The 25,136-nt window shown below is 41.7% G+C and overlaps 2 protein-coding genes across 3 annotated transcripts; one reads left to right on the top strand and one right to left on the bottom strand.

Moving 5' to 3' along the window:
* Positions 1 to 39: 39 nt before the first annotated feature.
* On the top strand, positions 40 to 12,619 carry LOC134673248 (nucleolysin TIAR). The gene is made up of 4 exons (XM_063531211.1): positions 40 to 1,097; positions 2,255 to 2,359; positions 6,004 to 6,091; positions 6,852 to 12,619. Exons 1-4 carry the CDS (start codon positions 231 to 233, stop codon positions 6,959 to 6,961), a joined length of 1,170 nt encoding a protein of 389 aa, XP_063387281.1. The 5' UTR covers positions 40 to 230; the 3' UTR covers positions 6,962 to 12,619.
* A 948-nt stretch (positions 12,620 to 13,567) lies between these two features.
* On the bottom strand, positions 13,568 to 24,472 carry LOC134673240 (uncharacterized). 2 transcript variants are annotated; one of them, XM_063531199.1, is made up of 11 exons: positions 24,036 to 24,472; positions 23,079 to 23,273; positions 22,602 to 22,784; positions 21,949 to 22,145; positions 21,080 to 21,213; positions 20,479 to 20,612; positions 20,090 to 20,218; positions 19,336 to 19,447; positions 18,428 to 18,563; positions 17,870 to 17,958; positions 13,568 to 13,813 (listed from the first exon to the last, which is right to left on the bottom strand). In XM_063531199.1, exons 1-11 carry the CDS (start codon positions 24,423 to 24,425, stop codon positions 13,671 to 13,673), a joined length of 1,842 nt encoding a protein of 613 aa, XP_063387269.1. In that variant the 5' UTR covers positions 24,426 to 24,472; the 3' UTR covers positions 13,568 to 13,670. The 2 variants fall into 2 exon arrangements, with proteins under 2 accessions (XP_063387269.1, XP_063387270.1); XM_063531200.1 differs by lacking the exon at positions 13,568 to 13,813 and adding an exon at positions 17,035 to 17,172 and having other exon boundaries at positions 17,874 to 17,958.
* Positions 24,473 to 25,136: the final 664 nt, after the last annotated feature.

Here is a 25,136-nt window from a genome sequence, read left to right as displayed (position 1 = left end):
GATTCCACCGGAAATTTGTCTATAGATGCGTTTGTTTCCGAAAAGTGAACGTTTCACGAGTCAACAGCAACGTCTTTCGAGAAGTTATAGGCGCTGTTTGCGACATTTTTCTTTCTTTATCCGTCATCCAATGTTTTGTGTAATGAAATAACACGTTGGTTAGCGAGTAATTTCGATCCTAGTGTTCATAGTCGTAATTAAGTAACCGCTAGATTACGATTAATTCTAATATGGGCGACGAAAGCCACCCGAAAACTCTCTACGTCGGTAATTTAGACGCGAGTGTCACAGAAGATTTTCTATGCGCGTTGTTCGGCCAAATTGGCGAAGTAAAAGGTTGTAAGATAATCCGTGAGCCCGGAAATGATCCTTATGCGTTCCTCGAGTTCACTAATCACTCGGCGGCGGCTACGGCCCTGGCCGCCATGAACAAGCGAGTGTTTCTGGACAAGGAGATGAAGGTTAACTGGGCGACAAGTCCCGGGAACCAGCCCAAGACGGACACTAGCAACCACCACCACATATTCGTCGGCGACCTGTCGCCGGAGATCGAAACGCACATACTGCGAGAGGCTTTCGCGCCCTTTGGTGAGATCTCAAACTGCCGGATAGTCCGCGACCCACAAACGCTCAAATCTAAGGGGTACGCGTTCGTTTCTTTTGTGAAGAAGGCCGATGCCGAAGCGGCGATTCAGGCTATGAACGGACAGTGGCTAGGGTCGAGATCCATACGCACCAACTGGTCGACACGCAAGCCGCCGGCTAACAGGCCCAGCGAGGGCGCGCCGAGCAGCAAGCGAGCTAAGCAGCCCACATTTGACGAGGTTTACAACCAGAGCTCACCAACTAACACAACTGTTTACTGCGGGGGCTTCACCAGCAATGTTATCACTGAGGAGTTGATGCAGAATACATTCTCACAGTATGGCCAGATACAGGATATTAGAGTATTCCGAGACAAAGGCTATGCGTTTATTAGGTTCACAACTAAAGAGGCGGCAGCACATGCCATCGAGGGCACACATAACACAGAGATTAGTGGACATGCAGTAAAATGTTTCTGGGGCAAAGAGAATGGAGGAACGGGAGAGAGCCAGGTAACTATGTTTATTAATTGATGATACTGTTGGTTTTCCTTCACTGAAAAGTTAGTGGTAAGAATCAAAACTGCATACACTCAAGAAGAAACTCAAAGGTGTATGTGTAGAATCCCCAACCCGCTTTGGGCCAAAGTGCGTACTATAGCCCCAACCCTCTTATGAAGAGGAGGCCTGTGCCCAGTATCATGTATATAGGCTGGATTGTTTATTTATTTAATACCTTGCAATCGAATTTGAATAATCCTTTTTGAACTATTTTAATATTTTTAATTCAATTCCATTTATTTATCACATATAAACACAGTATAAAATAAACCAATTCACTTTCACGGTAACTATAGTAAAAGAGACAAATAATCTTAACAAATCGTCAGGTAACGAGAAAAGTCACTAACTAACACCAATGAAATTATTGGACAATAAACCGTGTTACAAGTGTAATAAAGTGCATTGTTATTTAAATTTTTTGATAGTACTTAGTGACTTTTGCTTGTCATCTGACAAAATGATTAATGAAATGATTCGCTTTCTGTCAATTAAATATCAAATTTGCATTCCCGCTGCAAGACTTGGTCAGATGACGGTTATATCAAATTTGAAAACCCATCTTGCAGTCAAAGTTACAAGGTATATTGCTTTCAACATTGTATTGTGCAATGGTTTTAATAATATACATGTTTATGGTTTATGTATAAAAATATTTCCCTTTTATATTAAATTAGCAGACCAACTGTTTCAATATACATATATTATTGGCATAGTAACAATAATGTTACAACCTTTGCATATTGCAACTATGTAATCACAAAAGCAATGAAATTGTGTCACTATCACTATCCATGGAAATTAGGTACTATATAAAGTGACCAGTTTTTATTGCTTTAATTACTACTACAAAATCAGAACCATATTGAACCATAGTAGTAACAAAACAAGGTTGATTTTTGTGCAAAGCAGCAATAGCTTTGCTCAGTGAGCACATTCCAGTGTTGTTAGAAGACTAGTCTTGAAGACTTTCGAACCTTATTAAATTTGCAAACTGAAGGTTAAAGCTTTGAAGACTCAAATATTTGACTTTTGACTGATCATTGTTAGGCCTTATGCCTAAGTAATAAGGTTGAGGATGGTACTAAGGTGTAATATTATTGTTTCAGAGCACACCCAGCACCACAGCCGCTCCGCCCGCCATGGGCGCGCAGACGCAGGGGTACCCCGGCTACCCATACCAGCAGCAAGGCATGGGATATTGGTATGCCCAGGTAAGCTGCACATATATCAGTTGCACTACCATCTTATCCTTTAAGCCCCGGATCTAGAACTAACTATAGAGCGCAATGAATTTAGTTGATCATGAACAGTCACCATCAGATATATCGGAGCGGCCAGGGCTTCATTAACCCGCTCACCCGCGCCGTGGAACCATACACAGCTAGCGGCAGGGGTGCGAAACTCCTGACTTCGGCCAAACTCGGCTCCGCTCGGCTCAGCATTGCTCCGAGCAATTATTATGGTTGGCACCACTTGACCTCCTTTTGCGTGCTCAACCACAGATAAGATAATCACTTGAATTTTGACAACCCTAAATAGCTGAAAGGGATAGTGCCATATAATAGAAAGGGACAGCATGATTCCACCCTAAACCGCTGTCAAACTTCGATTTTGTAGGAAGTTTCCTTTCTGTACGACAGTACTATTATTTATTGTGTGCTAACGGACGCCCTAAATCCTATACGAAGTAGGGGAAAGGGGTTAAAAAATGCTGCAGCAATGGTAGTACATTTCTGCAATTGTTAACCCCAGACAAATATAAACCATCAAACATTATGCTGAAACTGCCACAGCAAAATAATCAGAATGGGAAACTAATTGATTCAACTCGAAGCAGCGTTATCTCTAATTGCTACTCGTAGGTTTAATCACTGACTGATTACATTTGCTTCTGCATCTTTCTTAGGTATTTATTTATTTATTGATCAAATAAATAACACAGTATAAACCAAGGCACTCTGGAAACTACAATATAAAAGAGACAAAGAAAAACAGTACACATAAAAATGAGATTAACTAAACATTAGATTTGGGCGACCACCTAACGTGGCTCCGTAGCGTCGTCTGACTCGGCGTAGGGTTCGGCAGGTTGCCCCCGAACCGCCGAAACACCACACCTTTCGGCCAGAAGTCTGCGCTTGCGATGGTGTCCTGCAGCGGCCGCGGCACGCGCACCACAAATGCGCTGAAGTGCACATAGTGACGCGGCTGTAGCTGTGTATATGTTATTATATACCTAACAATATACATATGTCGCATATCACGTTTATAATATAAAGTATTCAACGGAGTACTTTCTCGTTTATCGATATCGATAGAACTGTAATAAGGCTCATTTAGTCGGCGCGCGAACTCGCTTGCGATTTTAGTTTGCGGACTATGATTATTATGACTAGATAATTGAATACCGCCATGTAATGAAACTCGCATGCGTGTTCTCGCAACGTTTAAATGAGCCTAGACTGCCTTTGCACTGAGGAGAGGATGAGTGAAGAGGTGAGGAATCATGTTGGCTAGCCCCCAGCACTTAATATTTCTACATGCCATGTTTCTTCAAAATTGGTTCAGTATTATAGCCGTGAAAATGTCCGTTCCTTTAAAAAAATCTTAGTACCTATTGGGCTATTTCACTTATTAGGGTTCCGTACCCAAAGGGTAAAACGGGACCCTATTACTAAGACTCTGCTGTCCGTCCGTCCGTCCGTCCGTCCGTCTGTCACCAGGCTGTATCTCACGAACCGTGATAGCTAGACAGTTGAAATTTTCACAGATGATGTATTTCTGTTGCCGCTATAACAACAAATACTAAAAACAGAATAAAATAAAGATTTAAGTGGGGCTCCCATACAACAAACGACGATTTTTGACCGAAGTTAAGCAACGTCGGGCGGGGTCAGTACTTGGATGGGTGACCGTTTTTTTTTTTGCCTTTTTTTGCATTATGGTACGGAACCCTTCGTGCGCGAGTCCGACTCGCACTTGCCCGGTTTTTGTTTTTATTAAGGCACGTGATATTAACACATAGTTTTTGTAAATAGTAATAATGGAAAGTACCCTTATTAGCACGTAATAGCGTTTAATTAGTTAATGATAAGTAATTGTGAATGCAATTAACAATCACATGTTCTTACAATTAACTAACCATCACTAGGCCTTATTTCGTTTACATTAAGGTTTGAACAGTCGCCATCAGATATATCCGAGCTGCGAAGGTGCGAGCGGCCAAAGTGCTCATAAATATCTGAACACATTAACCCTTTACCAGGCTAAGGGATATATTTTTCCCACATACGGCACTCCAAACGTTTGTTCTATTTTCGATGAGTAAGAGTAAGACTGCCGGCCTAGCCAAGGTTACAATCGCTATCGCTTCGACAACGAAAAGCATTATGTCTCTCTATCACTCTTCCATATTAGTGCGACAGTGACAGTTGCGTTTCGATCGCTACGGAGCGTAAGCGATCGGCATCTTGGCTACGCGGCCTGAACTTCGATTGTCTTTTTTGAAATGTCAGCCTCTGGTAAAGGGTTAACGATCTGATAATCAGTGATCGTACATTTTCCAGCATTCTTGGTGCAGCAGAGTGGTGTTAACGGAATTGGTATAGATAATTTCAACTGAAATGGTAAATTAAGGTTAATATTAACGTAATTAACGCTAATTAATCATTAGGGTTGAAATTATTTGTACCAATTCCGTTAACACCACTCCGCTGCACCAAAAATGCTGGAAAATGTACGATCACTGTTGATAATAAAGCACGGACGGTAAGCACGAAGAATGTCGGACATTGACCCAATTAACTGAGATCGTGGTTGCATACAATGTGTATCACGAAAGGGAGCGAACGCGTGTGTTAATTTGAACAATAAATTAGGTTCGTAAGGTTAATTGTCAATGTCATTAAGGAGAAAGAACTTCTGTGTTATTACTGTATATTAGTAATCGGATATGCATGTTTTTTGGTTTGCTAAGGCTAGGGCCGGAACAGACGGACTGTAACCCGACTGCAACTTGTATGGGAACGGCACGCCGACGTTGCAGTTGGCGTGCAAAACCTATAAACTATTATTGATATTAACTAAGTAGATTAAAACTAATACAGTAGGTGGCCATAGGAATAAAAATAAATATTACAGGACATTTTTATACAAATTGACTAAGCCCCACGGTTAATCTCAAGAAAGCTTGTGTTGTAGGTGCTCAGACAATGATATATATAATATATAAATACTTAAATACGTAGAAAACAACCGTGCCTCGGGAGCAAATATATGTAACATCATACAAATAAATGCCCTTACTAGGATTCAAACCCGGGACCATCGGCTTCATAGGCAGGGTCACTACCCACTAGGCCAGACCGGTCGTCAAACATTAACAACAACATTAGTACGTCGTATTAGTAGTAGGAACATTAGTAATTGGCGAATCTGCTTTTTATTACCTCTCGTTGCCATGGTTACGGTCGCCTGGGTCACTTTTTATGGTATTAGGCGGGTCCACACAAAACGAGCCGCCCCGCGAGGATATTGCCGCGCGAAGTAGCTCGCCCGAGGCATGTCTACACAGACCGAGCTACTTCGCGCGGCAATTTCCTCGTGAGACGGCTTGTTCTGTGTGGACCCTGGACCCGCCTATTTAAAGTAACTGAACATACATTTTTATGGCAGGTATAACATTTTTCCATAACATAATAAATGGGGCATCATATTAGTAGAAAGTAATATAACATTTCTTTTAACAAACTATGCTACTATTGTCGTCGGACGGGACAGAATAACAAAAAAAAAAAGTAGATACACCTAAGTTATTACTCTATGTGTTGTGTAAAACATGAATATTGTGTTGCAGGGCTACCCCGCGATACAGGGCTACATGGCCCCCGGCTACTATCAGCAATATGCCACCGCCTATAGCAATCCGCAGGCCGCAGCAGCAGGTAACCTAAAACTTCTTTATTAGCTGGGTACACACTATACTGCAAAACGTAATTCAAGACCAAAAAAAAGTAAGACAATGTTGCCACTGCAATAATTTGTTTGTAAAATACCGTTTATTACATGTGTTCACAGCACATGTGGCCATTTTTAGACCAGTATCTCTTGATGTAGTGCAGGGACGCCCGGCCGGAAGCAGGCGGGCTGCATGTCAATCGCGTGTCGCGTTCATTCAGCCCAACTAGTATCTCTTACGAGGCGATTGTGGGAATGAGCACTAATCGCTTGTGACATTGTATTTACGTGATTTTTTACATATTGTGCAAGTTTTTTGGCAGAGAGGTAAAGCTCTGGTTTCCTAGGATAGCGGTGCCGTCACGTCATATAGCGGCCGTCTCCATACAAAATACTACTCATCCTTATTTAGCCATATTATTTTGTATGGAGACGGCCGCCACATGACATGACGGCACCGCTACCCTAGGAAAACCGGACTTTAGTTATTGAAAGCCGGCTCCAGGTTATTAAATGCTCTAAAGACCTGCACCATTCACTAACCCGGGGTTAGCCGGTTAAACCAGCGGAGTTACCATGGTTACCAGTACAATTTGACACTGGGTTGACGGTTAAACTGCTTCACCCTGGGTTTGTGGGATGGTGCAAGTGGGCCTTAGTGCCACTAATGGCAACTCCAGGTTTAACCGGTTAATCTCGGGTTAGTGGAATGGTGCAAGGCGCTTAGAGGTATGTTTCCATTTGCAGCGGGCTACCGCATGAGCATGCCGGGCGGCGGCGGCGGCTGGAGCGGGCCGCAGCCCGCGCCGCTCGTGTACCAGGCCGTGCCCTCCGCGCCCACCTACCCCTCGCAGTAGCGCCCGAGACACTGCGACCACTCGGTGCCGTGCCGTCCGGAGGCATTCCCCGGCAACTCTGTCGTAAGGCCATGACACCCTACTGTCGCCATCGGATACATCGGGGCGCCCGGGGTATTCACAAATATCTGACCGAAGCCTCTATTATCGAGACGTTAAAGTGCATGTTTCGATATTTTTAAACACCTCGGCCGCTCCGATCTGATGGCGACCGTACCCTGAAATTTGAACCGTACGCAAAAACGCATTTCTTTTGCTTTGCTGATTTTTCTAACGAAATAATTTCAAATACTATACATTTACAAACATATTAAAAGTCATACGTCACAAAAAATAAATCACACTTAAAACTAATTAAACAACTTGGTTCAAGTTTCTCGAACGTTTTGTATTGTGGGCGATGTAAAGGTATCTTTTTAGGTCATTGTCATCTCAGCAATTAGTATAAAAGTGACTTATGTAAACAGTTGAAGCGCTCCAAAATTTATCCATACAATTTTGTAGCGCGTAGTGCCTCTAAACATCTATACGGTTTGTCGATGCGTTATGCTGGTTATACTGAAAAATAATTAGGCTGGATCAGATATTCTGAGTTATACCCACATAGTAGATTCAAAACTATACCTATAAGAGATATCACTCTATCTTTCTTACAAATACAGATTTTAATATGGACTCTTGAGAGGCGCTTGGCACTTACACAATTCTTCATTTACTTGCTTGATTTAAATTCAGTTACCAAACAGGTGAAGGTGAAGTAATAAATAACGGCTCCAATAGATTATAAAAATAATATATTCGCTCGAGGCAATGCGGCCGAGGCACGTCTACACAGACCGAGCTGCTTCGCGCGGCAATTTCTTCGCGAGGCAATTTCCTCGCGAGGCGACTCGGTAGTCGATTCTGTGTGGACCCGGCTAATGAAGTGCAAAGTAAGTGCCAATCGCCTAATCTTTGTCCAAAGAATGACAGGTCGCTCAAGCCTTCCCAATGTCTCCAAAGGTATCATATATAGGATGTGTAGCTTAAAATGTCCTCTTATGTCTTAAATACAGTTTCAAATTATATAGACGTTTTAAAATTGATTCTCCATATAGCAATTATTTATTTGCAATAATGTTTACAAAACGACAGTTAAAAGTGGATGATAATTGATGATACCAGTTTGATTCTCTGTTAAAACGGAAAATAATTTACAAGGTCATTAATTATCAGGCCCCCAATTCACCACACTGACAATTGTCACCTGACATAGACAATTGACCGTACATTTCCGGTCCAAAAAGTAAACAATGACGTTTTTCGGCTTTACGTACCGGCCCAAATGTGCAGGAAGCCAGTAAGTTGTCAGTGTCAAATGTCAAATTGGTGACATAGGCGCCTGGTCCTAAGTGTAAAGTCCTAAATCCATTAGGATAAAGTTAAAATTTGAGTAAAATTGACAAGCGCGGTAAAATAAAAAATCTTGTGATGAATCTTTAGAACGAAAGTATTCGGCTAAAGAAGAAACCTCCAACATTCTGAAATAACTTGTTATTTATCACTTGGACATATTTATAATATGTCTTTTGACTGACTAACAGAAGCGATTGACATGTCATGATGATGTCATCTTCAGAAATATATAATATTGATGATACCTGGTATCACCAAATTGGGCTTAAACGAACAACATAGAATTTTTTTTCCATATACCCAAACACATGGTGATTCGAAAGAGCTAGGTTAATTATATCAGTGTATTGTGTTCGTAGATTATACCATTCCATTACAGTTATCTGTATTAAAAGTGCCAGTATACCATTAACAGCAGAAGTTACATGAACAAAGCGTTCAAAATGATCTGCACATGCGTTTTGAAGATACATGCGGATATACTGTAGGTATAGTCAGTAGCAGACTAAGTAACAACAAAGCCATGTTCAGATGGGAGTGTATATCCCACAATGATTATGAACTCTTTAACGAAGGGATAGGGTTTAATTTTGCGTAATATCTAACACCCTTATGCCTGTCAAAGGACACCTCTCCTGCTGGGCTACTTCTGTTGCAAATTTTTACATCCATATCAAATCAATGACCATACCACGAGTTTGACACTGACATTTTCGCTAGCGACTGCGTAAACTAGCACACAATAGTCACAAAGCATCTCCCTCGTACTGACATTGATGTAAGCGAGATGCACTGCGTTTGAATTGACGCAATCGCTAGCGTTTAAAGCCACGCATAACTCATGGTGAACGCACATGTGACCAAAGTGTTTGTCTTTTAGTATACTGGCATTTTGATCTTACGACTAGTACGGTCGCCATCAGATATATCGGAGCGGCCAAGGTGTTCACAATATCTGAACACGCACTCTAACGCCCTGACAATAGAGGCGTGTTCAGTTATTTGTGAGAACCTTAGCCGCTCCGATATATCTGATGGCGACTGTACGACTCGAATCTTAAGCAATATTAGACTTTATAGTAAAGTGCCTGACATAACCAAGAAAACTGGAATGATTCAATTGTGACAAACATAAGAGGCTGCTATTATTCAGTTCTAAGAATATTCTTTTGAATGATTCCACATTTTATTGGAAAAACTTCCTTTTTCACTCTTTACATTGACGAATACTAAGATACAAACAGCAACACTCTTATCTGTCCGTGGGTGGATCTTATGCCTTTTGTAATAAGGTTTAAATTACCGATGGGCAGTTAACAGTGTGGGCGATGGTACTAGCCTTGTTTGGAAGACAATAAGTTTTGTCACATTTTTCGATGCTTTTTGAGTTCTTTGAACTATTTTATCTACATTGTCAATAATCTATGGTCTATATTTCACTAATTAGTCAATTGACATCTGAAAATCTGCCCAAGTGCGCAAAAATATCTGACACAGCCTTAGTCTCAAATGCCGCGTCTATTTTTGCATAATTCATCGTATGATATATTATGTCGCCATCAGATTTATCGTAACGGCCAAGGTACTCTCAAATATCTTAACTATCCTCTATTGTCAAGGCGCTAGAGTGCGTGTTCAGATATTTTTGAGCACCTGGACCGCTCCGATGTATCTGATAGCGTCTGTATATCACAATTATGCTCAATGGCCATGGCATCTGTCTAGTTAGTGAAGTAGGGGCATTTTTTACTCTAATTTATATGAAATTGTTTTTGGAATTATTAAAAAAGCAGTTGGTGGACCAATTCTGACTTTATCGAAGGTTAAAGTATGTACAATCGAGTGGGGTAACTGGGGACAGAGGGATAACGTTAGACAAGTTTTTTTGACTACGAACTACTTTAGCTAGTTTAAAAATTGCCACTAAAGCAGGCCACTGACGAGCCTTACAATGGATTCATCCAAATGGACGGCATCCTAATATTAAACATTGTGCGTTTTTGACATCCACGGACCGATTTTGGATTGCAGCCACGCTATTTGGACTGTTGGAAGGCTCATCAGTGGCCACCTTGAGGCTTGAAGAGACACGGCGATATTTATAGTTACTCGCCCAGCGGTGAGCTATAAATATCGCCGTGTCTCTTTTATTTACACGGGAGTGCTTATCTTTTGTTCGTGTTTATAGCCGATAGCTCATAGCTTACTAGCTCGCGGTGGGACCAGTGCCTTATACTGGTAAATCGTGACTCGAAGATTGAAAGAAGTACACTGATGTCAGTATACTTCAGATTATTTGGGGAATATTTCCTGTCTAAATGTTATCCCTCTTGTTTCCAGTTACCCCAGTTGACTGTTCACTAAAGTGCCATGGAAATATGTCACTATATGGAATGTTTCGTAGAAAGTGATCTGACTTATTTGCGATTGTAATGTAAAGGATAACATAACGAAAGCCTTGAGTTTCATTCAAACTAGCTGAAATACTAATTAGCTTAAAAAGTATTTGGGATTGGGTAGCAGAGAAGCCTACATATAATCATTATGAAATAGATGGCGTTACTGGGTATTCTTAGTCCCATTTACTATTAATGGCGTTTTGAATACATATCTCGATTCATAACGAAAGTGTAATAAAAAGGCGGGTCCACACAGAGAACGTCCCGCCTCGTGAGGAAATTGCCGCGTGGAGCAGCTCAGTCTGCGTAGATGTGCCTTGGGCGAAGCAAACGCAAACGGGCGAGGCACCGAGCTTGCTTCGTGCGGCACTTTCCCCGCGAGGCGGTTCGTTCTGTGTGGAAAATTATTATATGATAAATTGTTTTGCGAAACAATCTCAACTGTTTTGACTCCCTATTTCATATCGATCTGATGACGGATGATCAATCTTGAAAGACATTTTAGGTAAACATTTTATTGGCAGTAGCTTTTTTGACAGTCTACTATAAAAGTAAGGCCGATGCATAAAATATGTCCTATGCATACCTGCATAAATAGAATTATAGAAATACAGAAGTATTTTATACGGAAAAATGTAACATACTTATCGGCAATAAGGTACATGTAATTATAAAGTCGTTGGTAAAGTTATATAAGGCTGTTCCCACACTGACGTCACGAGTCGCGGCGAGCTGAGCGACTTGGTATCGTCCCGCGTCGGAATGTGTATAAAACTGATGAATACATCAGTCAGCAAATATGCTTACATTGTTAAATCTGTCAATTCTGTCATTGCAAACCGTGGTATCAGTGTGTGTATAGCCTAAAGGTGTTGCACGCCATTAGTCAGTTTCTATACCTGTCGCATATAAATATTATTAATTTGATCAAGTAACACAAAAATCAAGTAGCTTGGCATAAGGTATAGAAACGAGCTAGTTTTGATTTAAGTGCTAACCTTTCTAGAACCCAAAGCATGCTAAGAAAATTAGGATTGTAATGTTTTCTACGCAACATAACTGTAAGGGTTCTACCTGTAAGATCATTATTTAGTATGGCTGTCAACGATCTGTATTTTATAGGACTATTCTTTAGATGTATTTGTTTTTGAAATGATTATTGACAGAAGGTACAAATTGTTAATGTCATTGAATGGGTGGACTGAAGGCCTAACCTTCGTGGTTAATGTAAGTTAACCATATCCTAAGATCGGCACTGTCAGAAACTGCACAAAACCGTATACCGACCAGTGGTCTGGGGACGTGGAGTGATGTTTATACCAATGTAAAGCTATGTCCACACTTCGCTTTTCATTTAAGGGCCTTAGTGCATCAATAGTACCAGCGAGTTAATCACGGAATAATCTCGCTGCGAATTCGCTCTAAGCGGTTTAGTGGACAAAGCGTTCTGACGTTTAAAAAAAAAACTTAACTCGATTATATGTGGGCATACTGAACATGTTTAGTAACTAGCACGACCACTGGCAAGGTAACTCGCCTTAGTAGTGTCACATCATCCGATACTGGCCAAATTCCTGTACATTTTGTACGACTAGATTAGGCAGTTAGCGGCGTACAGAGGCGCCGGCACCTACATAGATAGGACATAACGAAATAAATTATAAATTTTTAAAAAACGTTATAAATATATAGTGGAGGGCACGACACACTCGTGTATATAGGTTGATATTTATTGCCCGCCCGGACTGAGCCTCCGCTATAACCAGACCGTATTTATATAAGTTCGGCACATGTTGTTTTGTTTGACGAATTGTTATGATTTATTGTATACACTGGTAAGTCAATAAAGCAGTGGGTCTGGTAATGGGTGTTTGATTTGACGTAATTGTCTAGCCGTATATTATTATTATGTTGATTTCTGGGTACAATCGGAAGACCCTTTTGGCTCAGGAGCATGTTACATTAGAGTAAGAATCTAAAAGTTCCAAAAATGTTGAAACTTTCTTGAAGGCACTTTCAGGGGACTTTGCGGTTTTTGGAAAGTGTAATTTATTATTTTTTATTCATGGTCCTGAGCCGCTGTGATTGAACTATCACCACATACGGATGAGAAATTATTGTAAATTCTTTATTAGGAGGTTATTAGAGGTCATTTTGTAAAAGGAAAAATAAATAGTTTAAGTTTATTACAATTCTTGATTATTGTTGTTATTGTAACAATGTAACACAATGATGAAAGCTGTCCTACCTGTTAGTTTCCTTATTAAATCGATCAATAGCAATTATGATGCTCTGGTAACATTGAGTGACCTTTCAATACTTTGAATTAGACCAAAAAAAGGCCTGCCAAATTTTCATTGATTTTACGGTCTAATCGGGCGAAGCAAACGCTCTCGCGGCCGCAATGCCTCGGGCGAGGCATGTCTCCACAGAGTTTCTCGCGAGGCGGTTTCGTTCTGTATGGACCCACGTTATATTCAATTTAATAATTTGCTAATTCCTATAATATTTTAAGGGTAGTTCAAGCTTACCAGAACTGTCTATAAAAAAAAGTTACAACTTGCAACGTACTAATTACAACATAGAACAAGAATAAAGGGTAAGAAAACATGTGTTTACAAATACATATCTATTAGCACGAACAAAACGAAGTCCCGCCATCAAGATGTTTGACCATTCAAGTCACCACAGTTAGTTTCATCTAGTTCGCTTGTTAAACACGATCACGAATTTTTCTAGGTCAGGGGTCGGCAAACTTTTTAAGAGCAGAACCAACCACAGTAGAATTCATCACTTTTAGGATTAGATTGCCAAAGAACCACAAAAGTAGAATTGACTAGACTAAGTTCTGTGTTAATAGTGTAAAGAGCCACAATTGCATGTCCAAAGAGCCGCGGTTTGCCGACCCCGGGGGATTAGTTGTAATAATCGAGCGACATGATGAACTTGTCGGTGGCGACGTAGATATTGTGCACGGCTCGGTTGTACGAATCGTCCGACTCTTCGGGCTTGCGGCGCTTCACCTGACCCGCCTTCCACGCTGCGCTCTCTTTTATCGCTTTCAAACTCAAACAATTATGTACAGTCAGCAGCAGAAGTCGCTATGCACTCCAGGTGCTCAAAGAGAGGTAAACGTTTAAACAGTCAAAAAGTTGTTGACTGTGATGGTAGTATTTACTTGTGAGCGCTCAACGTGTCACAATTATGTTAACAGTCGCTATTCATTAATTTCTACACTTACAACAAGTCACTGATACCTTAAGCGGGCATTACATTATACAATTTGCAGAGCGCTAATTAAGTGTTGCTCGGCGAGATAAAAAAGAGCTTGTTCATTACACTACACTAGCTAGCGACGCTAGTTAGTGTCTTATTTTCATTTCAGCAGTGATCATCGTTCGAATCGAACGTCGCGTTTCGGTCGAAGATCGCGTTTCAGTCGAATTCTTTGTACATTTCGAGAAGCACTTTGTTACCATAATTTCTAATGTCTTTGTATTTGTAATCTTTACGAGGGGCGGCTGAATAGTAATCTCCTTGGTCAAAAAAATATTAAAATATGTTACTGGTTGCAATGCAATTTTATTCGTTATTTATTCTTTTTTCAAATTTTGTGACATTCATTTGTTTCCGTAAATGCCATTTGTGTACAATTTTCGAATTTATGCAAGATGTCGGGTGAAAAAATCAAAATAGTTAAAATTGAGCACCGTGCAGTGATCAAATTCTTAACAAAAGAAGGAAATACGCCCTCGCATATCCGAGAGCGTATGTTGCGTGTGTTTGGTGATTCGTGCCCTTCAGAATTCACTATAAAATTTTGGTCCAAGCAATTTAAAATTGGTCGTGAAAGCTTGGAGGATGACCCCCGTAGTGGAAGGCCGATTTTTGCGGTTACGGAGGAAAATGTAGCCAAAGTAAAAAAAATAATTCTAGAAGACCGACGGGTGAAGCAGTGGGAGATAGCCCGAGATGTGGGCATAAGTAAAGAGAGAGTTAATGAAATAATTCATACACATTTGAACATGTCTAAGGTGAGTGCGCGCTGGGTCCCCAGAATGTTAACGCCTTTTGACATGGACAGACGGGTGAAATGTTGTAAGGACTTTTTGAACATGAGTCGGGGGAAAGAAGAAGAAATTATGTCAAAAGTAGTGACGTGTGATGAGACCTGGATCAGACAGTGGGACCCAGAAAGTAAGCAAGAGTCTTTACAATGGAAGTTCAAAGACGAGAAGCCTCCTAGGAAGTTTAAAGTTCGACCGTCAGCTGGCAAACTTATGGCTACGGTGTTCTGGGATATAGAAGGAATATTAATGATTGATTATTTACCAAAAAGAACTACCATGAATGCCGAATATTATTCTAACCTGCTACGCCAGTTAAGGGATGCAATAAAAGAAAAAAGGAGAGGCAAATTAAGCAAAGGAATTTTGATGTTACACGATAACGCACCTGTCCATACTGCCCGCACAACGCAGCTGGTTATGAAAGAATTAGGCTTCGGTACCATTGACCACCCACCGTATAGTCCAGACCTAGCCCCCTGCGACTATTTTCTCTTCCGAAATCTGAAGAAAGACCTCCGAGGCAGAAAATTTTCTACTGATGATGAGATGAAGGCTGCTGTAACGGACTTTTTTTGACGACAAACCAAAAGATTTTTTTTTTCATGGGTTAATGTCATTATTTGACAAATGTAATAAGTGCATTTCCCTCGAAGGGGACTACATAGAAAAATAAAATAAAACTGGACACTACAGTCTTTTATTTCATACTTAGGTAGATTACTATTCAGCCGCCCCTCGTATGTTTTTTATCCCATAAAAATGGCATGTCTTTATAAAGTTCATGATTGAAGAAGAAGATTTTAGCAGTAGGTACTTCCTATTCCCTAGTCTGTGGCTGCGTCATTTTGAACTGAAATGCAATAACTAAAACAATAAAACATCCATCATACGCGTGTTCGAGTGCGTCGGTGGCGTGCCGACAACTGACCTTACACAGTAAGCGCTAAGCGCGCTAAAACCATTTACACTATGCGTTCTAGTGCGCTAGATAGCGTTAGTGCGGCAGAGCACATGCGATTGCACTAGATTGGGTCTCTAACTGGCTAACTGTCTTTACACTATACTAAATTAGTGCGCTAACTCAGCTAGCGCACTACAAATTGTATAATGTAATGCCCGCTTAAGAAGAGATCGGTGTATATCTTATAGTATCAGATTTTCCCATACTGACCGATCTAAATGGGCCACCCTGTATAATATATTTTAGTACAATAAGCGGGCTAAATAAATATATTAACATAGGTATATAATATGCTCTACGGTTTGGAAGAACAGTACAGCCGCATATGACCTTACCGCCGCGCGACCGCGTAGAACCTACTTATTTATTGTCTAAGTTTGACACTTAACGATTAAATACTTCTTTAAGAAAGGAGGTGTCAGTTCGTAGTGCTACTGTATTTATTTTAAAGTTAAACAGATAAAATGTTGATGCTTAGTTACCATTGAAATAACAACTGCTTAGCAACTGGTGGCACCCTGGCTGCTGACGTACGTGATTGGCAGTGCGTGTAGGTATTAATGACAGCAGCTTGAATTTGAGTGCCTAGTTACCACTGACTTTTTAACCGTTATTGTCATTGTGATTAAATAAGGGCGTATGTGATAAAGAAGAACTCAGAAGTTAAGGTATTTGTGACGAACTGAAAGCCTACGTGAAAATGACATCTTAGATGTCCTTATTTTTGTGACGATTGAAGTGTATATGTTTTCTTGGACACCTTGCCCGCTCAGGTATATCTGCTGCTGACTGTATGATGCACAATAAAGAATATTTACTTACATTTATTCAGCAAGTAAGCCACAGGTGCGCTTTTACAAGTCAAATTTTTACATGCAATAAAAATAACCAAAAATTACAAATAAGGAATCAATGAAAAATCTTTCTGGGCGTAATAATTTTATAAATGTTTTATTATTTTATTTTTAATAGTAGTCAGTAGGTAGGTAGCAGAGTGAGTAAAGAGCCACAATTGCAGGTCCAAAGAGCCGCGGTTTGCCGACCCCCGGGGATTAGTTGATTTTAGGCCGAGCCACACCGGCTTGCGTGTGCGTGACGTGCGCGTGTGCGTGCGCTAAAATGTTGGAGCCGCACACGTCACGCAAGCGGTGTGCCATCTCTCATAAGGATCTGTATACTACAACGCCGCACGCGCACGTGCACGTCACGCACACGCAGCCGGTGTGCACAGGCCTTTAGTTGTAATACTTAATCGAGCGACGTGATGAACTTGTCGGTGGCGACGTAGATATCGTGCAGGGCTCGGTTGTACGAATCGTCCGACTCTTCGGGCTTGCGGCGCTTCACCTGACCCGCCTTCCACGCTGTGCTCTCTTTTATCGCTTTCTGGAAATCATTTAACAGTACAGTAGCAGAAACAGAGTGAGTAAGGCTAAGGCGGGTCAAAATTCTTTTGGTAGGTTCTCAACACCAACTGGTAAGGCTCTCTTGATTGTTCAAAAACTGATAGCAAAGTTGCATTTTATTCACATGTGAGGCAAAGTAATCAAATGCCAATTTTGAGTAGTTTTCTTATGTTTGCTGGTAGAATTTACTTTTACCTAAATGATGATTTTGAATGGTAAATATTTAAAACATTCATTTGGATTTCTTTTGGTTTGATTTTGTTTGATATCTTAGTTAATATTTTCTTCGGGTTGGTGTGGTGAACCATTGTGTTTCACTCGGGGTCTCGGGGGCAAATTTTGTTTGACCCTCGTGCTCTGAAACCCTCGCAACGCTCAAGATTCCATTTTTCAAACCAAATATTAGCACGAGCGGTTAAACAAGAATTTTGCCTCCTTGTAAAACAAATAACTATTTCGTTGTCTTGTTATTTATCCCAAAAAAATTATGACAGTGGGGTTTTTTGTATGGGATGAAATTTAGTGTTTAATTGCTTTTTTTTTATCTTTATTTAACGAGCTTAGTCTAAAAGACGATGCCGCTTAATAATAGGTACACATCAAGAAATATTCCTACGTTTTTAATTGCTGATGGCAATTAAAACCGTAAGAATAAAATGCATTAAAAACATTGAAACTTACTTCTTTCCTCTCCTTGAGTATATTGGCGTGATACGATTCGGATTCCTTTTTCTTCTGAAGTAATTCTGCAGAAGTTCTGCTGTACCTGTAAAGGAACGTATATTAAACCCCCGACGGAAATAAAAAAAAACCCGGCCAAGTGCGAGTCGGACTCGCGTTTCTAGGGTTTCGCACATAAGTCCGACTCACGCTTGACTGCACATTTCAAATAGGTTTTCCTGTCATCTATAGGTAAAATAGAAAGAGAAAATAGGCTGTGACAGACAGACCCACTACGAGTGATCCTATAAGGGTTCCGTTTTTTCCTTTTGAGGTACAAAACCCAAAAACAATGTGTAACTGAGTATCGGCAGTGGGGAGACACTCCTGACTTCGGGCAAACTCGGTTCCGTTTGGCTTAGCATTGCCACAGAATAAGTACGTAATAGTTAAGTAATAGTATTATCATGTTGAAGGTAGGTACTCATGAGCAAAAATATGAATACGACGTAAGGAGGGGGAGGTTATTATGTTCTTATCAAGAAAATACTTAAAAGAATGATGCAAGAGATTACTTGTGTTTAAGCAGACTGTGGGCCAGGTAGTGTATGGGGTTCTTGGGCTGTTGCTGGCACACGTCATAAAGCGCGTCGGGCAGGATGGACCCAAACGAGTCCCATAGGTATTTCACCACTTCGCGGTTCAACGTCCCTGGAATAGTAAAACTAGAGTGGGAACAGTGGAATAGTGGTAGTTGAGGGCTCAAAAGGACCTGGAAACTTCTCAATTATATAGGCCGCAGACCGGACGTACGCAGACTAACGCAGCGTACTACGTAGGCGAACAACACGCGAACGCGAAGCGAAGCGATGTGGCGCGGGGTGAATCAATCATTTGATACCTATAGAAGTGTCCTACGTGGGCGATCTCGTTGCGAACGCGAACGCCTTGGGCCCGCCGCGCCGCGTTCGCGAGTTGATCGCTTACGTAAGGCGCCGTTCGCACGGCAGCTTTTTCAACTCGCGTTAAAAATGAGTTTGAATGACACAAAGGATAGCCATGTATGTAGCTATTCACACGACAACGATGGCGCTTTTTATCAAGCGTTGTTGGATTTTCGACTTTAAGCCTTGGTAATTAAGTCGAATTTAGAGTGTGGACAGATTTAAGCGCTTTATTAACGCGCGTTGAAAAAGCTGTCGTGCGAATGGAGGCTCATGCTCGCATCAGCCGGCGCCTGCGTCGACGGCTTTTTCGCTCTTATTGCACGGACATAAAGCTTTTTCCTATCGCCTTTTGCCGAATGCGTGTCGATATATTTGCGACGACCCTAAATGTCCAGATCTACGTAACGTACTAGAGGGCCTACCGCGAACCACGTTCGACGTATTGCCTCTCTGTCGCACTTGTAAATTAGTACGTAAGTGTGACAGGGAGGCAACACTTCGAACGTGGTTCGCGGTAGACCCTTAGGTTACGTTACGTTTGATATCCACAGGTTGTGCGTCGGGCAGTATCACGTCGCCAGTCGGATCCTTGATGCTCATCTCGCATTCAGGTTTGGTGATCTCGGAGTGGCCGCAGTCGCGCGAAACCTATTATCAAAAAATACATTGATTAAAGGGGTATCCAGACGGGACTGACGAAATCAGTCGATTTGTTCAGGAAAATAATTAGTCAATCTCATCTAACGTCCCCACGTACACAAATTAAATCACCAATTTGCATTCTACTATGAAAATTGGCATTTTTGTGTCTGCACCTGCTAATGTGATCGGGGAATCAAATTGGTATTTGCGTCCGCACGGCCCTGTTCGATCGGAGAATTTCATCAGATTGGCGAAAAATTGTCTCGTCTGGATACACCTTAAGATGTGTTAGTCTAAAAGCCGTAACAGACGGGCGTACAGGACCGCGACATTAGTATGGTCAAAATATCTCTTTCTCGCTTTCACTTATAGCTGCGTCTTAATGGACGTGCGGTGGACCACCTTTCACACGATAGAACAGGGCTATAACCGCGAAAATCGAAGTTCGCAAATTGCGGGCATCTGTCTCTGTCACTCTACTTACAGTTTAATTGGAGTAAAAGAGAAACATCCCCGCAATTTGCGAATTTCGGTTTTCGCGGTAGCCCCCCAGGCCTCGGATCGGACCAAGGACGCGGTCCGTTACGCCCGTGTGTAACGACTTTCCGACTCCCCTGGATATGGATTATGAATATCTAAAATATAAACCTTTTTGAGGAGCGTATCATCGCCGAGCTTGTAGAGACTGGCGCAGTCATCTGTTTGGTAAATCTTCTCGTCATTTTTGAGGATATAGCGGCCAATTTCGTCACAATACGCTATGGGCTTGATGTTAGGCTAAAAAAAAAAGAAAAGGTTTCGTTTATTATTGGGTATATAGTTGTCCGTCTCGCGCATTAGGAAGGAGTGGGGAAGTTGCATAGGAAGAACAAGATAAATCTTACATCATTTGGTTAAAATTTTAACCCAAGACGTCAACTGACTGGTACAGCCCAATACTCGTAACAACGTAGGGTAAATATAGTCCAAGAAATATTATGTTTATTTGTGTTATTTTATTATAATTAATGGTATTGTGCGTCAAACATTGGAAGTACCTTTCTATAGTTCCCCTCGCAATCCATGTGATATTTGTTTAGCCCGTGATCAAAATGGTAGACCATGTGTCCATATACGTCTATAGAATATGGTCCTTTTTCGTTATTATATATCATTCTTTCCTCCGTCGCACCTAAACAATGTACTTAAATTTAAAATAGTTTCAAAAACTTGGTTATACGACTAACCCCCCCCCCTCTCTGACTAAAAACCTGGATCCACCCTTAATTTTACTCTATGGTGGGGAGTAGGTAAGCACCAACCTACCTAAGGTACTATTAGGCCTAATCATCTTATGAGAGGAGGTCTATTGCTCATCAGCAGTAGGTACCTATGTATTTTTAAACGAAGTGTTGTTATCACTAAATGGTTAATGAAACGTCATAGAGCCAGACCAAGAAAAGTCTGCAGCGGATTTGATAGCCCACGCAGTGCACCTGTTATTTTAAATGTCAAACTTCTATGACATTATGACGTAAAAATAACACACTGCGTGGGCTATCAAATCCGCTGCAGACTTTGCTTGGTCCGACTTTAAGTAAGTATACTTATTGGTGTTAAAATTTTAGACGGTTCTTATATATATATATACCCACTCACCTCTTACAACGAAGAACGTAGTCAAAGCTTTAGCGGCCTTAATCAGGAGTTGCTTTAACTCCTCCTTCCTTTTAGTAAAATTCGCGCCCATTAGCTGCCAGCACAAGTTTTTGGTGCCTGGCAACTCTGTCGTCCTTTAAATAAACAAATTGTTACAGCCGTATCACACTACCGCACCGAAATAACTCTTTTTCGCTCTGACTTGCGGTTGTCGCGCACCGTGACCTTAATAGTGCGGCCTACCGTGACCTTGTTGCGGTGCGGTAGTGTGTTACGGCTTTTAGGGAATAAGTGCAGCGAGTGTGCACTTTTGTTTCAGGCAATGTGCCGCTTGGCACAATGGCACGGTTAACCTCAAGCCCGCTCCACACTCGTGCGCGAATCGCGGCGCGAAGCCGCGAACGCGAGTCTGGAGTCGATTTCGTATATCAGCGAACTAGACTCCACACTCGCGTTCACGGCTTCGCCCGCGATTCACGCGCATAGTCTGGAGGGCGCTTCAGGGCTATAACCGCGAAAATCGAAGTTCGCAAATTGCGGGCATCTTTCTCTGTCACTCTTATTACGCCTTCCTTGGAGTAAAAGGGAAAGATCCCCGCAATTTACGAATTTCGGTTTTCGCGGTAGCCCCTCAGATCGTAATACTAAGCTCATCAATGGGTAGGCGTAAACCGCAACCTGATGGACCACCTGATGGAGCACTAGGAGCTTCAGGGTCAGGACCGCCCGAGTCATCTTTCCCCACTTCCTTTTTCGGGGGTTGCCAAGAGTCTACTCCATCTACTCAGTGAATTATTCCCAGTTGTCCCCGCCTCATGTATAGCAGTGGTCACGTGGGGGGACAAGTGGGAATACACCAAAAACCTTACATCCTAGACTCATAGATGCCTTCTTCCCTGTATGCTCTCTCCAGCTCCCTCTTCAGCGTGTTCAGGTTGTCGGCGATCAGCTCAAACTCCGCGTAGCGTTTCTCAAATAGCTCCAGTTTCTCCGTGACCTTCCATACGGCGTCGTGGTTTCCGGAGTTGAGCAGCTCGGTGCGAATCTTCTCGATGTCGTTACTGAGCTTTTAGAGAAATATAAGTATTTGTTATGGCTGACCGTGACGGATGAATAATGGATGTAGGTGAACAACTTTTACTGCGAGCGCGCCAACCCCGAAATTGCGAAAATCTGATTTGTGCAAGCATAAAAATCAAATTCCTATAAAAATAACACACACACATGATTGATGATTGGAAACATACTTAATACGACACGACCACTTCCTACTAACTATCCTGGAGGGGCGGATAGAACGCAAGCGGGGTAGAGGAAAACTCAGACACAACTTTTTAGAACAAGAGAAAGAAAAAGTAGGGGTTGTGTCGTATCAAAAATTCAAAAAGCTGGCGCAAGATAGAGAAAGCTGGAAGATACTCCACCGACAAGATCCGAGAAAAACTTTTTAAGTTAATGATGTTATGATGTTGAGAGAGAATGAGTTTAGTACTGCGTTGACTTCCCTAAAATCTACACTAACCTCAACAAAATGGCAATTGGACGAGCCACACTTCAGACGCGTGATCATCAGCTGTTCCTTATTCTTGTCGTAGAGTCTATTGAGGAGCACATTAACTTTGCTTTCGCGCTTGTTTTCCAGCCGCTTCAGGTTGTTCTGCGTCTGGTTCAGGATCTCCTTCAAACTGCCCCTGATTTCTGGAAGCTGGTTGAATTAAATATATTCATGTAGGTATCTTAAAATTCCCAAACTTTGGGACACGAAAGTTTGGGGAAAGATGGGAAACAAGCTACGTGCATTTCGCATATTTTCCGAATGGGACTATACTTTTAAAATTACTGGTAGTTAGGTCCAGTCCTAAATCCTAACCGGGCGGGTTTTACGAGTAACTAGCGCAACGTATGCATTTGTGGCAGATGCCAAATCGATTTATAATCCGGATACAGAACATTACAAGTTACATAAAAGTTTGTAATATATATAATATCGTATACTAACATGATCCGCCAGCAACATCGACAAGTACTCATGAGCGTACTGGAACACCTTTTCCTTCGACTCCACAGACTTGGCGTACTGTTCTTTCGCGAACTCCAAGACTTGCTCCCTACGATCCATATTTTCCACGTGCAACTTTATCTCGTGGAGCTGGCCCATGTGCTCGCGGAACTTTGAGGTTAGATCGTCGTGTATCTGCGAGAAGGTGTGGTACAATCTTAAGGGACAAGGTATCGTGTTCCTCATCATCTTTTTTATAAATAAATACAAGTCTAGTTTTCCCTACATTAAGGTCAATAACGCTGCGTCTTACGTAAACGAACAACTCGCGAACGTGACGCGGCGCGGCGGGCCCAAGGCGTTCGCGTTCGCAATGAGATCGCCCACGTAGGACACGTAGGACACTTCTAGGCTATAACCGCGAAAATCGAAGTTCGCAAATTGCGGGGACTTTTCTCTGTCACTCTAATTACGTCTTCATTGGAGTAAAAGAGAAAGGTCCCCGCAATTTGCGATTTTCAATAGGTATCAAAGGATTGATTCACCCTCGCGTTCGCGTGTTGTTCGCCTACGTTGTACGCTTTTAGAACTTATATAGCTGCCACAAATGCGGTCGCAAATGCCGGTTCCGCATTGGCTTATACAGCCACGAGAGACACTGTCCCTCGCAAACAGATGCTGCACAAGTCATCTGTCAAGATGATTAAGGCCTCATGATGATGACAAAGAAAACATCCATTAATTTAGGAACAAATATTTGTGATAACACACACAAATAAATGTCCTTAATGGCTCCTCTACACGATGGACCAGCGCCGGCCACTCCAAGGGACGCATTTATGCGTTAGAGGGAGCAAGTGATATTGCTATCTCATTCTACCGCATGGCTGCGTCCCTTGGGAGTGGCCGGCGTTGGCCCATCGTGTAGAGGAGCCATAAGCATAGCATAATACCCACCTTTTGTTGCGGTTCGGACTCTATTGGCAAAAATTCCTCCAAAATTTTTTTTTCATAATCCTTCCATAAACTTATAGTATCAACAATGTGCAATACTAAAAGCTCCTTAAACTCCTTCCATACGCTTTCTTCGACTCTGTGACAAAGATAATCAGCTCGTTTTTCAGCTAAATCCATAGTTTCTCTCCAGTAAACGATGAAACTCTTCACAACTGCCTTCATTTCTTCATAATAAGTGTGATAAGATCCATCCTCGTATTTCACGCCGTCGATTAGTTTTACAAAGCTAGCTATCTCAGGCTTTATGCCGTCATCGTTGTCGGTTATTATACGAACGACTCCTAAAACGACATTACTTACGCCAGCAATGAAATGTTTATAATTATTCATTTTATTGAAAAAAACTTCTGTGTAAAATTTTAAAGAAACGTAATTAAATTGAATTTATGACATTTTTAACGGTTTTCATTTTGAACAGGGCAATGGCAAAAATGTTTATACAGCCAAATTTATTTAAATTTATATCAATGGGAAAATACGAAGAACCAATAATGCGGATGTTATTTTTAAGTGAATACCGAAGAAAGTAAAGGCCATAAGGCCCATAAGTACCATAACTTGGAAAAACGTTAAGTTTCTTGAGTTTACAAGTGAAAAACGCCCAAACTGGGATGCGTTGTTGAAGTATAGCCCCCTCCAGACTATGCGCGTGAATCGCGGGCGAAGCCGCGAACGCGAGTGTGGAGTCTGGTGGAGTCGATTTCGCTGTCTGCGAAAATCGACGCCACACTCGCTTTCGCGGCTTCGCGCCGCGATTCGCGCACGAGTGTGGAGGAGGCTTTTGCCCACCATTATCCATACTAAAAAAAAGGTGGGGAACAAAAAATATGTGAGACTGTGATAAGGACAAACAATAATAGCGCTTTCTCTGCTACTCTTACTGAAAGATACGTAAGACTATCCCGTTCTGTCACTTATCCCCACCACTCATGCCCAATTCAGTTTAAAGTAGCTAACACACTACCGCACCGCACCAAGGTCATTGTGGGACGCACCCATAAGTAAAAGGGAGAAAGCGATATCTCTTTCTCCCTCTTACTT

Source organism: Cydia fagiglandana, chromosome 18 (genome assembly GCF_963556715.1).
Source record: "Cydia fagiglandana chromosome 18, ilCydFagi1.1, whole genome shotgun sequence".
Taxonomy (NCBI): domain Eukaryota; kingdom Metazoa; phylum Arthropoda; class Insecta; order Lepidoptera; family Tortricidae; genus Cydia; species Cydia fagiglandana.
The sequence above is the reverse complement of the archived record's forward strand: the minus strand, read 5'-3'. Positions and strand labels throughout refer to the sequence as shown.